This window comes from Eurytemora carolleeae, unplaced genomic scaffold (genome assembly GCF_000591075.1).
Source record: "Eurytemora carolleeae unplaced genomic scaffold, Eaff_2.0 scaffold202, whole genome shotgun sequence".
Classification (NCBI taxonomy): domain Eukaryota; kingdom Metazoa; phylum Arthropoda; class Copepoda; order Calanoida; family Temoridae; genus Eurytemora; species Eurytemora carolleeae.
In genome coordinates, this window is record NW_019396233.1 from 142,335 (window position 1) to 156,668 (window position 14,334).

The following is a 14,334-nucleotide window of genomic DNA, read 5'->3' on the forward strand; positions in this document are numbered from 1 at the left end:
GGAGCAAAATAGTGTGCTTAAGGTCAGCAGATTTCATTATGTACTGTCAACATAAATGAATGATTATTTGGTTATACATAAAATTGCATTTTACTATTTAAAAAAATATTTTATAAAAATGCTATCTACAGTTTTATTTTTAGAAAAAAGGAAAATTATGAGGTGAGAAAAGGTTCGGATAAATTAAGTAACGACTCAATTTCAAATGAAAAAAGGGAAACAAACTCGGATTATGATTTGTAAAAAAATGTGTAACCATTCAGAGCAAAGAATGTTTGATATTTGTTTCTAAACTAAAATATTAAAAAAAAATATACTGAATTTAAGTTTATAATTGAATAAAAACTATTTTCTTTAGTTCACTCCTCTACTTCAGTCATAAAGTCTTTAATCTATTTAGAATCTCATACTTGAAGTAAACTCTCACAAGATCCCAAACCTTCTCTAGTTTGCTAACTTTTATATGGCTAATCTCGGGTCCAGTAAGGTAGACATGTTCTCCTGTAGGCTGGTTTACTTAGTTTCATCTAACAATCTTGTTCTCTGTCCTGTGGTAGTTTACATTTCTGACAGTGACATTGAATCAGTTTATAGTATTCCAGTTTATTTTGTCAGTTCCACGTATTGTAATTTACATTTCTCACATTTAATTCATTAATTTTATTCTGTTTTTTTAGAGGTTTGCGCTGTACATAGAAAAGAACTGTCAAACTATTTTTTTGTGTTTTTCATTTTCTTCCAGAAATCGAAAATGTGTCATTTACTCTCAGACAAATTAGAATCAATGGACGCCCTCGGGTGTATCATTGAATCCCGAGGGGGTTTAAATTTCCATTGATTCTAATTTGTCTGAGAGTAAATGACATTCCTTTTTAAAGAGGGGATTCAATGATAAACCCGAGGGCTTGCGGATTTTGCGGATTTTTTTTGCCTTTGTATAAAGGAATGGGTATTCTATTATTCTCCAAAGTTTCATAAATGTCTATTAATAAATATGAGTGCATTTATGCATATGCAAGTCCGGTTTTCTTACTTGCCCTGTAAATAGATAGATCGCTGACTGGCTGGATATATGAATATATAAAGATAGATAGATAGATAGATAGATAGAGAAGTAAAGGGGGGGGGGCTGGAAAGGGGGGGGCCAAAATTTTTTTCGCGCTTCGCGCGAAATATTTCCCCCTAGCCCCCCTCTAACCAAATGTCTAGTTGCGCGCCTGAGTATAAGTTGTACTTGAGTAGAGCGTGTTTGTAGGTTAGTATTAATATTATTTTAGTATTTTTGGTTTTTGTCTCAGAAACTATCTAAAAATTGATCATTTCTATATTTGGTCTCTCTGTAAAAATGACTCGGATATTTATGTAAAGACGAAATTTGTCCAGGGCCTTATACAGGATTTTGTCTGGAGAGTTACTTGAAGTTAAATCTCTTTTCTTTAAAGTTTTAATATTTTACTCCATATTACTATGGAGAAAATACCCCCCTTCTTATATAAGCAGAATATGTTTAAAGCATATTCTGCTTATATAAGAAGGGGGGGGGGAGGTGTTCATTTTTGTAACTTTTTTCTTGAGACTTTACATCTTCTTAAGCAAAATCTCAAGAAAATAGCTCAAAATATGACGGCATCACCCGCAACCTCAAGCGTTAGATACCTGCAGGCACATAAACTGAATTTTAGCCAAGACGGGGGCAAAATTCGATGTTACGTACTTTCCCAAAGATTTTTCCCAAGTGGAAACTTCCCAAGGGTATTTTTCCAAGTGGCAACTTCCCAAGGGTATTTTTCGAAGTGGCATCTTCCCAAGGGTATTTTTACAAGTGGCAACGCCCCAAATGTGCAATTTCCCAAACAGCAACTTTCCAAGTTGTCCTAGCCTCAGCGCTCAGCCCTCGATCTGTTCTTGCCGTGGCGCTTTGCCCCCTAGCCCATCCTAGCTGCTGCGTACGGCCAGAATTTAGCCTGCGGCGCCTCAGAGGGCCTAACCTAACCTTTGGGAAGTTGCCGCTTGGGAAATTGCACATTTGGAAAGTTGTCACTTAGGAAATTGTCACTACAGAAGTCGCCCTTACCGACCCCTGGATGATTTTTGCCCTCAAAGACAATAAGCACCGTCCATGACATTCCTTAAAGAGAAGAAATTTTTTTGTTTTATTTTATTGTTTATTATTTAATGCATAAGGACTTCCAAATAAACATAAGGACTGCCAAATAAACATAAGGACTGCCAAATAAACATAAGGACTGCCAAATAAACATCCAAATAAACATAAGGACTGCCAAATAAACATAAGGACTGCCAAATAAACATAAGGACTGCCAAATAAACATGAGAATTAACAACTTTTGAAATTGTCTTCAATCAACTTTAAATTCTTTCAAAGGCAAATGCAAAAGGCAAAATTTTGAGAAAAATAGCAAATATTTTAAACTCGTTTCCTGGGGGGGAGGGGGGCAATGCCCATGAAGGGGCAGGAGCACTACTGTTCTCCCTGTGGACGCCTATGTCCCTATTTAACAATTATATAAACGGAAAATGCGAGTTCAGAGTCAAGAGTTGTCATAAATATTTAAAGTCCACTTTATATCTATAAACAGTTTTCATGGCAGACACACTTTAAAAAAAAAATTTTAATTAAAAAGGCTTTTTGTTTTTACTTTGCTCGACATATTTTTAATTACAAAGGAACTATGATTTTCTAATCCTTATATCTTTGCAATCCAATCATAGACCTTATATATTTTAAATTATGTTTGCGCAAAATATCTAAGTTTGAATTATCAAAGGTTTACAACATTACTAGGTTGTGAAGATATAGGAACTAGAAACTTATTGATTAAAACTTTTGAATAATAATTTTCTTAAAACATTCTTTAAAAAGAGAATATTTGCAAACTATCTTTTTTCCATTTCATGATCTGAGTTTTGTCCATTTAACAGCCCATTTTTTTAAATAATCTTTTTTGTTTGTTAATTTTCTTGTGGTTTTTTAACATTTTTTATTATCGATTTTTATGGTTATTATAGCGTTAGAACTGAGGAGGGTCAACCCAAATCGGAATATTTTTCTATAAAATGTGGAATTAACTTCCTCTTTAGAGGTTTGGACCATTATTTTAACCCTATTTGGCCTGAGGGGTGAGGGGTTCAATTTTTTTGCGATAAATCAAAAAATGTTTTAGCCAGGAAGCCAGGTTTTTCTAACTAACACATGGCCTCACAAAAGGCTAAAAGCTGGGCTTTTATAACTTAATGCCTTATTTTACCTTTACCAGACTAAATCTATATTTAGACCTATTTAAAATTTCTTAGCTCTTTGGAAAGCCTATAACAAAAGAAAGTAGAAGTAGCACAATTTTTGCAAAGATATTTTGCACAGAGTTTTGCATAGACGCCTTAAAAGGGAATTTGCACATGTTCATTTTTTGCTTAAATACACATTTAGGATTTAAAAATTTTGCAATTTTTTTTTCACGTTCGCATTTGCTGTCTGAAACGCTTTTTTTAAAAATGCAAAGTTTGGTGCAAGTTGCGCAGTTTTTTGCTAAAACTATTTGGATTTTTGCAAATTTGCCTTTTTTTGTCAAATTAATAAAGTAGAGCCCAAGGGCTTTTCAAAAACGTATCAAATGTTTTTATCAAATGGTTGCAAAGTCATAGAAATTGTCTCTACCTACATACATCTGAAAAAATAATAATGTAACCACATCACATATGTATTAGAAAATATTGATCTAAAGGTTGCAAGTTCTCGAGCAAAATTTTGCCAGTTACTTCTTAAAAACTGAAACAAAAAACAAGTTTTATATAATTCTAAAATGCACATGTCTACTGTCTAGGGCTACGAAAAGTAATTCAGTGAGTTAATAAGGTAAAATCAAAGGCTGCAGGGCGTTGCAACATTTCATAGTTTACTCGGTCTTGAACATTTTTTTTCTAGCTGTCTGGATCTATTTGAACTAATTTAAAGTTATTGGGGGCCAGGAGGGGGGGCAAAATAGTTTTTCGAAAATACAAAGAAACAACTACAAAGAGGTACAGAAAAACTATGAACATTGTCTGTATAATTTGTGTTTTAATATACTTTAAAACTCTCCTAATATTTGTTAATAAGTTAACTTAATAATTTTCCTAATATTTGTTAATTACTTAACTTGATAACTCTCCTAATATTTTTTAATTAGTTAGATTTATAACTTTCCTGATATTTTTTAATTAATGAACTTAATAACTTTCCTAATATTTGTTAATTAATTAACTTGATTTCTTTCCTAATATTTGTTAATTAATTAACTTAATAACTTTCCTAAAATTTGTTAATTAATTACTCAATAACTTTCTTAATATTTGTTAATTACTTAACTTAATAACTTTCCTAATATTTTTTAATTAATTAACTTAATAACTTTCCTAATATTTGTTTATTAATTAACTTAATAACGTTCCTCATATTTGTTAATTAATTAGCTTAATTACTTTCCTAATATTTTTTAATTAATTAACTTAATAACTTTCCTAATATTTGTTAATTATTTCACTTAATAACTTTCCTAATATTTGTTTATTAATTAACATAATAACTTTCCTAATATTTGTTAATTAACCAACTTAACAAATTTCCTAATATTTGTTAATTAACTAACTTATTAACTTTCCTAGTATTTGTTTATTAATTAGCTTAATAATGGTCCTCATATTTGTTGATTAATTAACTTAATAATTTTCATTATATTTGTTAACTAATTAACTTAATAACTTTCATAATATGTGTTAGTTAATTAACTTAATAACTTTCCTAATATTTGTTAATTAATTAACTTAAAAACTTTCCTAATATTTGTTAATTAATTAACTTAATTACTTTCCCAATATTTGTTAATTAATTAACTAAATAATTTTCCTAATATTTATTAGTTAATTAACTTAATAACTTTTATAATATTTGAAGGATCTTAAATAAGATGAGAACACTTTTTGTTCTTTTTATCTTTATTGCCGGAACTGCTGCAGAGTGCTGTCAAAAAAGAAGGGTAATAATAATAAGAATAACAATTTTAACAATAGTAATAGTTTGATTTTCACTCCTTTTTAAATCTGTCAAATTACTTTTTTGTACATTACAATGCACTTTAAATTAACATTTTTTCCTATACTTTTGCAATACATTTTATAGAAAGATTAAAGTTTTTAATTCATTTTATATAAACTAAATGCAAATGTTTAATTTGTTCTCTTATTCTTGCTTAGTTTTACTTATACATTTTTTACAATTACTATGCAATTTAACATAAATAAACACATAATTTGTATATACATCAGATTGAGCCAGGTTTGGGAACATTTGTCTTCACTACAAAGCTAAGCCTACCATTTCCAGCAGGCTGTCATAACAACTGCGGGTACCTCATGGAGGGGGATACTAGAGGTATAAATTAATATCAATAATTTTATATTTGAAGAGTTGTCTTTTTCTTTATAAATTTCCAACCTGATATAATAATATAATAATTGATAATACCATATCAGAAGTAAATGTAAGAGAAAAATGAACACAGTCCCAGGAATTTATTAATAATCATGTAACATAAAGTCTTTATAAACATATTAAACCCTTTCTGGATGGGGGTGTTCTGTTTACCACCCCCCCCCCTTATGTTTTTTTCTTATTAACTTAAAAACGGCTTACATTAGATTGCTAACACTTTTTTAATAATAGGCTATTTCAATTGTGAACATCTTCATGGATTCCGTTAACAAATTTGCGGATTTTGAAAATTTTACAAAATTTTACAAAATAAAAAATGTTTAACACAAATTTTTTAATTTTGATCATTTACAAACCTATCTGGGATGATGCGAAGTGCCACAAAAAATTTGGGCCCGATCACTGATCAGTTCAGCCGTTTTGACGTTTATTGGATTCAAACAGATAGACAAGCAAAGTATATATAAAGATTAATTTTGCTAAAAAAATTTTTGTTGATGCATAGGGTAGGGTGGAGAACAGTCAAACGGAGGGTTGGTGTTTCAAAAAATTATTAATTTACCCTATAAAAGCTGGGGGGTCTGAATCTTGGCCAGCTCAAAGAAAACAAAGTTAGACCGATAACTTTAATTAATGTTGTCTTACATGAAGTTAAACAGTTGTAGGGAATCTGAACCTTCTTGATATTTTCTTATAAACTACTCAATGATAAGTACAGATGCCCTTCAGGTCTGTTTCCTCTCTTCGTTAATGATCGTTAAGGAAGGGTTGTTGTTAACGATCTCTAACAAAGGCTCGTCGTTTGTCGTTGACAATTGTTAACGAAGAGTTGTCGTTAACGATTGTTAACGAATCTATGAGTTTTATAAAAACAACCATTTTGTAAAACGATCGTTTTTAAAAACGATCATTTTAAAAACGACCATTTTTAGAACACAAACTTTTATAAAATACGATCGTTTTTAAAAACAATCGTTTTGTTTTGGATTTTTCGTCATCGTTTTCAAAACAAAACGATTAACATCACTAGTCATAAGTAAAACTGTTTTTGAAAAAAATTGTTTGACATACTTTTTGAACTTTTTTATATCCTCCCTTAAACCCTTGCCATTAAAGTTAGAGGTAGAAGCTGAACTAGGGACATGTAACATACTCTCCTATCATAGGGGGTGTGGGTGTGGAAAATACCCCCCCCCCACTATACTAGACAAAAATAGCCCAAATGGGATAAGGTTAAAGATATTTTGAATCAATAAATGCGGATGCTGGATTTCTGCAAGTTGATTTTTTTTACATTGTTGGAATAAGATTTTAACAACTCTTTTTTTCATTTATTATATTATGTCACAAACTTATATTGTTTAACCTTTGAGGTTACAACATGTTAAACTCTAACACTTTGTTTTAACTGAATTATAATATTTGAAAAATGGAAAGAAAGTTTGTTCAGCAAATAAATTATTGTTTATTTTTCAAGTATGTTAACGGTCTGATCCATAAATTGCGAACAATCATTACAATTTTAAATAATTCGTTTTTAGTTTTCTTAAAAACACAATTGTTTTTATTTTTTAAACCATTCAATTCCTTTAATTGTTCATTTTATAATTTTTTTCTGAATGACACCATATAATTTGTGACATTTAAGTGAAGTCAACACCACAATTTGTTCTTGGCTCAAGGACTAAACAAATTCATACCAAAAACAAGACACTAATTTATCTCTACAAATATAAACTACTTTAAAATAAATTGATCTTTCTTGATATTTTTCATCAGAACTTAACAAATGTATTGACCTCCCTGATATATTTCTAGGGTTTCCAGTCGTAATTACGTTACGCGTAATTACACGTAATTACGCGTAATTACGCGTAACACTTTCTTTCACTTACACAGGAGCATTTTGCGTAATTACGTGTTTATTACGTTTACGAAAGAAAGTCTAGTTTCGCGTAATTAATGCGTAATTACGCGAAATTACGTAATACGAAATAATTCCGTAATAAATAAAGTACAAATTAATTATCAGAAATAATTATAGTGGGAAAGTATGTGTAAGGATATGCCCGCTACAAACAAATTTTGACGATTTTATTGACATTTTTTTTCAAACAAGGAAGGTAAACTTGAGAAAGTAGGTTGAAATATTAACAAGTCGTCGAAAATAAAAAATTTATAGATTATGTATTTGTTTGATAAAAATAAATTGTTGGCCCTTTGTTAAACTTTTTAGTTGTCGACCGTGAAAATTACATCAACATATATTGGCTGAAATTCTGATTCAACTTGCGTGACATTATTTTCCTTGTAAGTTAGTTGTTTTATCTAAATTAAAAGTTAAAACTTCAAAATTTCATAGATGTAATTATTGCAAAATTTCGCAAAATTACTTTGTAGAAATTACGCGAAATTATGGCGTAATTTCGCGAAATTGAAGTTTCGCTAATTAAGGGTAATTAATACAAAATTTCGCGAAATTACATTGTAATTATAGTTTTGCTTATTACGCGTAATCAATGCAAAATTAAGTTATAGAAATTACATTAAATTACGCTGTAATTACGCGTAAATATAGTTTCGCTTATTACGCCGTAATTTCGCGAAATGGATATTTCCCCAATTTCGCGTAATCCTGCGAAATTACACGAAATGAAAATTATTACGCGTAACTGCACGTAATTACGCGTTAGAGAATAATCTATTACGTTGGAAACCTTATATATTTCAGAAGAAATCTACTGTTTTGATGATGCTCCAGCAACAACTGAAGAGGTAACAATTCCCCCTTTTTTTTAAAAACGACTGACAACGAATAACAATCGTTTTTATAATAGGATTAGCAACCATTTTTTATACGATTGTTTTTTTTTTATAGAAACGGTAATTTTTGAAAAAACAATATTTTTGAAAAAAAATTACATGCAACTTTATTGAATGTTGTCTTAAATGAAGGTAAAAATTGTGGGGGAACTAAAACTTAATAATATTTTCTTTAAAATGATAAAAATCGATGCCCTTCAGGTCGGTTTCCTCTCTCCTCCTCTTTTTGTTAATAATCATTAAAAAAGAGTTGATGTTAACGATCATTATCAAAAGGTCATTGTTAACGATCATTAGATCATTTTAAAGAATTTCTAGAAGATTGCAACAGTGTAAAGATGTTAAAATATAAAAATTGAGGTTTATAAAATTGGAGAAAAAAATAAAATTTCATGTGATCTTAATTTCTTTTATGGAGTTGCATGTCTGGCTTTCATATACAAGAAATAAAAAGCCTGGTATTTACAAATTATCAATTAGATAAAAGTTTAAAGGGTACCAATTGGGAATAGCCCTCTTTAAATGGAGTATCAATTAAAATTATCATCATGTTATCCTAGATAAAAATATAAAACAAAATTTAACCAAAAACTATTAATTTAAAAACGCAAAATTATCAACAATTGTTTTTGCCTTATATTTTCTTCTAGCCAGGTGTAAAAATTTGCATGTTTGATAATAGCAAACTTTTACAGAATACAGTTTAAAAATGTTAAAAACCTTCTCAAATTTTAAATTCTTAAAGCATCAAAAGCTTCAGTAAAACGAAAATTGGCTATATACCACCATACAGAGATGGACAAATTTTTCAAACAATTTTAAAAATAATGTTTTTCATGTTGAAAATTCGTTTTGGAGATTACTATAAACATCTAAATAGAATTTTTATTTGGAATGAAATGTTTACTATTCAGAAAGACACTGGGATACTACTTATTATTCAGGGTAAGTAAAATTAATATTTTTATTAATTACTGTATGAAGTTTATTCTAGTAAACCCTAAATAGGCTTCCCTGTATTTTTTTGGAGCCCTTACAAAACTTATCTAACAACAAAACTTATCAAAACAAAACTTATCATCACGAAACTTATCAAACTACAAAACTTATTAACCACAAAACTTATCAAAACAAAACTTATCATTACGAAACTTATCAAACTACAAAACTTATCAAACTACAAAACTTATCAAACTACAAAACTTATTAAACTTAAAATATATTATAATAACTACAAATTTCATTTTTCAAAACATTTTTAAAAGTTGTTACAACTAAAACTTGACTTAGAATTTATATATATAAATCATTATTCATTTGCTAATAGGCTGGCAATATTGAACAAATATGTGTTCAAGGGTACACTATCAAAGCTTGCACACATAACCTTCAGGTCTTGTTCTTGTTCTCTTTGTATTTGTTGTACAGATGATTTCCGTCATCCTTAAGTAAGTTTGTACCCTTCTGTGATAGAACAAAATTAGCATCCATCTCGGTTGAAAGGGGCTGGGAAACTGAGAGTTCACCGAATTTTCTCTTAAAATTCGCGGATTTTTAAAAACTTGTTGGAACATTTCCATGATTTAAAAATTTAGATTCATGAATTTTATTGATAAGTTTTGAGTTTGATACGTTTTGTAGTTTGATAAGTTTTGAAGTTGATAAGTTTTGTTTTGATAAGTTTTGTAGTTTGATAAGTTTTGTAGTTTGATAAGTTTTGTAGTTGATAAGTTTTGTTTTGATAAGTTTTGTCGCTGATAAGTTTTGAAAAGATAAGTTTTGTGGTGATAAGTTTAGTGACAATATGTTTTGTATGGGCTCCATTTTTTTTTGTCCTAGCACTCTCATTTTTGACAATGTCATAATAAAAAAGTGCAACTTTTAATTATTAATAATTTAAAGGATTTTTGTAAAAAAAAAACTTTTAATGCACAGGGATGGGTACAGGAACAAAAAAGTTCAGTTTTTGGAGAAAAAATCTAAAATAGCCCATAACTTTTTTGTGACTAAAGCTACAAATATAAAAACTATATTTTTGAAAAGCCCTTTAAAAGTGGATGTAGAAACATGTGTCTCGTTTTGATATGTTTTTAAAACAAACAAAAAAATATTTTTTTTTTTTTTTTCAGAACCTTTTTTTTGGCTTTATTTTCAACCCTCCCTAGCACCTAAACTACTAGAGTTATTGGTCTCATTTTTTTTTCAATGAGCTAGCCTTGACAAGGTTATATATAGATTCAGACCCCCCCCCCCAGCCTATAGAGGGTTAAGTAAATAGAAGTTTGTAGAAGATTAATAGGTTAATGAAGTTGTAAAATCAAAACCAAAGTGGGGGAAAATTATTTTTTCCCTGATTTTTCCCGCTTTTTTCAGAGATGTTTTTTAAAGTCATTAACATTGGATCAGGAAATTCTATTGGCCTTTAGGAGGGGGAAAATGCAGGAAAGTGGGGGGGGGGATGGTTTAAACAGAGGGGGAAATGCAATATAGAGTCCAAAATTGCGTTTCCTGACCCAAAGTTAGTGAATTTAGATACCACATGTGGACCATCACCAGGGGCGTACAGTTTTTCAAGCAAAGGAATAATTTTTAGACTCTAAGGTTAGTAACACCCAAAAAAGTAGTCTTTTTGGTGTATTTTTATGGTGAACAAAATAAGTACAGGTGGGAGAGGGGGGGCAAAAAAAATTTAAAAAAGGTATTAATATTTTTTCAAAAAAGGGGTTTTTAAGGGGGGGGACCAAAAAAATTTTTTGCGCGCTTACGCACGCAAATTGTGCCCCCCCCTAAACAAAAGCCCTCGTACGCCCCTGACCATCACAAAGTTTTTGAGAAAATGGCCGAAAAAAGCAAGACTTTTTTATCCCCAAAGTGTGTTGTTTGATTCAAAAACTAGATCAAAATTCAGGTCTGCATGTAAAAAGTCAGAGAGAAATTTCAAATAATAAAGTCGGAAGGCTTCTTTGGCCTTTAGAAGGGGAAAATGCGGAAAAGGGTAGAGAAATGGTAAAAAGAGAGGCGGAAATTCATTATAGAGCCCAGAATTGAGTTTCCCGATCCAATGTTGATGACTTTAGACACCCCACATGTACCTATCACAAAGTTTTTGAAAAAATGGGGGAAAATTATATTTGCCCCACATTGGTTTTTGATTAAAAAACTAGATCACAATTCAGGCCTGCATGCAAAAAATCAGAGAGAAATCTATAAAAATAAAGTCAGAAGCCCCCCCCCCCCCTCAGCCTTTGTATAGAATGTGGAAATCCCCCTTTTGTACTTAGGTCCAAACTCAGATCAGAGTCATGAATGTGACATCACACCGGTTGATCTAGTAGAGTTAAATTCAGGAGGAGGTAGGAATAACATGAAATTTATCAAGAATACATAATTTCTCATTTTTTTCAATGTGAAAATGATGCAAAAATTGTTATGAATCAGTTTTCTGTTAAGTTTATGATGTTTTCTAAAACATTGTTTGTTTCCAATCAATAAATAAATCAATAAATCAAGTAAACTACAAGGTCACAAATTTTTAAAGAAATGATCGAGAAATTTTGTATAAGTTTGACCTTATTCTACGGTTTAGTTAGCATAGCAGTGCCATTATTGATTCTATTCCTTATTTGCATGTATTATTCTTTACTCATATATTCATCCACCTATTCATTCTTACTCACATCTACATGTTTTTTCCAAAAAAAAATTGTATTTTTTCTTAGCTAACTTTAACAATGTTTATCTAACAAATAATTATTATTTAGTAAACTGGGAAACCATTAAGCTACCGGAGAAGATCGAAGCTCAGCAAGGCAACCCTTTTATTCTTACAATTTTTTTAAACAACATATTTGTATATATTATGATTTTAAAATTTACATTTGCTTAGTACATCATAAAAGGAGATTATACACAGGTGTAAATGATCACTTACTTATCCATGATATTCCCGGCTCTCCTATTGATCCGGATGAATTCAGGTAGTTTAATCCTAGTTTCATTAATTTATCAAGGAGAACATCATATTAGTAGATGTACCTCCCACTCTCTGTTAAAACCAGCTGTTTCTTTGGCCAATTAACTGCAAATCACTGCAGCAAGCACCAAAAGCTCAGTTGAATAGTAACTACTGATATGTACATATTATTATATAATCATAGTACAGAAATTTGTAATGTTTAAAAAGCGCAAAACTTTTACTCTTCCCCATTGAAATGTGGAAATTGTTAAAAACCCTTAACAGTAAAACCAGAGTTTTAGATTTATGGAGTTGCAATATAGCAGCCAATACTCTGGTAAGTTTTAAATGATCTGTCACAAAAACTATTTATTGAAAGCATGCAACTTTTTGACTTTTCAACAATGTACTCATTACAGGATGCATAGATAAAAGTAAATTAAGTAGATTAAAAAGTAGATTAAACACACTGGGTCCACGACACAATGGATTCCCAGATAGACTGGTAGAAGTTAATGAGTATGTAATATGAGTACACTAGACCAGAAAATCATTGTATTATACTGGTAAGGATCATTCAAGTGCAACAATTGGAGCCATGAACAGCTATTTTTCACTTAATTTCTCACAAAAACTTCCTTTAAACATCAACATTTAGAGCATCTGAAAATTTGGGCGATGAATTCTTTGGTAAAGACAACCACAATGATCCTATTGAGAGTGCTGGTCTGTTTGAGGGTGATATTGATAATGTTTCTATGAATGGACTTTTCAAAATCAAAGGATTAAAGGTGAGTGCTAATATTTTTTTTCATAAGCCCAAAGTAAACATTTTCTTTTATCTCTAACACCTGGAATAAACATATCTCTGAATCTCACTAACCATGAGTAAGCATGTTCTCAAATTTCATGAATGGAGTGAGTGAACATATATATTCTGAATTTCTTAAACCTGGAGTAAACACATTCTTACATCTTCTGAACCTGGGATGATTATATTCTTAAATCTCCATACCTAGACTAAACCTAGGATTATGGAATTATAAGGGAGATGGAGATGACATGTGTGACACTTTTGGATTACATGATATAAAAAAAAGTCAGACAATATTAAAAGAATAAAAAAATTACTTCCTCAAACTGCTTATTCTTGAATTTGCTTTCTGTTTAGATATATTCAGTAACCTTCTTAAAACTTAAACCCTTACAGCCTGCCCTTCCAGTTTTTAAAGGTTGTATTTCAATTTTTAAATGTGGTTTTTGCTATACCATTTTAAACAAAACTAATTTTTTTATATTATAAAAAATAAGCTTGTATATATTTTCTCAAAAATATGTATATCTGTTTTATTTTTTCCTTGTTTAATGTATATAATCTATTCTGATACATGTTTGTGGTATTTGTACATTAGTCAAATATTTGATATTTAAATGGAATATCATCTTCAGAGCATGTATTGTATAATCATATGGTTGAGCAGGCCGTGTCATTTCCATCTCCTTTATAATCCTATACTTCTTGGTTTACTCATATCTTGAGTCTCACATACATGGATTAAATAAGTTCTGAAACTAATAAACCTGGAGTAAATACTTAAGGAGACTTCAGACATAATTTCTTGAGACCCTCCATCTGCAAAATGGAATGTTTAATTCTTTGAAAATACTTCCTTCTCATTCTCTGTTGTATACATCCACAGTAATATTTTCAGAGAAATCTCAATTTTAAGTAATTAATTCTGTCTAATAAAAAAAGGATATCTCATTTGTTAGTGATCAGAAAATAGCTGAAACGGTGAAGATGTAAATCTGGCATTCCACTCAACTGAAATTTCATCAAATGTTTTGATTCATTTTATTTCCTTATATTATTTTTTTATTCTAGAATGCTCTCAAAGACGGCTCACGAAAGGAACACTTCTTAAACAACTAATTTAGAAAAGTAACAACTGAAAGAAATATTTTTGAGAATTTTAATTTGAGAAAACAAGGAGTTAACATTTTTACAAGAAAAAGTATTTTGGAACTTATTGAACAATTGTCACATATCATGTTAATTGCATCTTTT

General features: G+C 30.1%; 1 protein-coding gene across 1 annotated transcript; it reads left to right on the top strand.

The window, feature by feature from the left end:
• The first annotated feature begins 391 nt into the window (after window positions 1–391).
• On the top strand, window positions 392–14,216 carry LOC111698828 (uncharacterized). Its single transcript, XM_023469277.1, has 10 exons — window positions 392–487; window positions 4,952–5,033; window positions 5,323–5,428; window positions 8,220–8,263; window positions 9,226–9,256; window positions 11,593–11,664; window positions 12,073–12,120; window positions 12,198–12,288; window positions 12,925–13,057; window positions 14,152–14,216. The coding sequence occupies exons 2-10, from the start codon at window positions 4,965–4,967 to the stop codon at window positions 14,197–14,199; spliced, it is 642 nt and encodes a 213-aa protein (XP_023325045.1). The 5' UTR covers window positions 392–487; window positions 4,952–4,964; the 3' UTR covers window positions 14,200–14,216.
• Window positions 14,217–14,334: the final 118 nt, after the last annotated feature.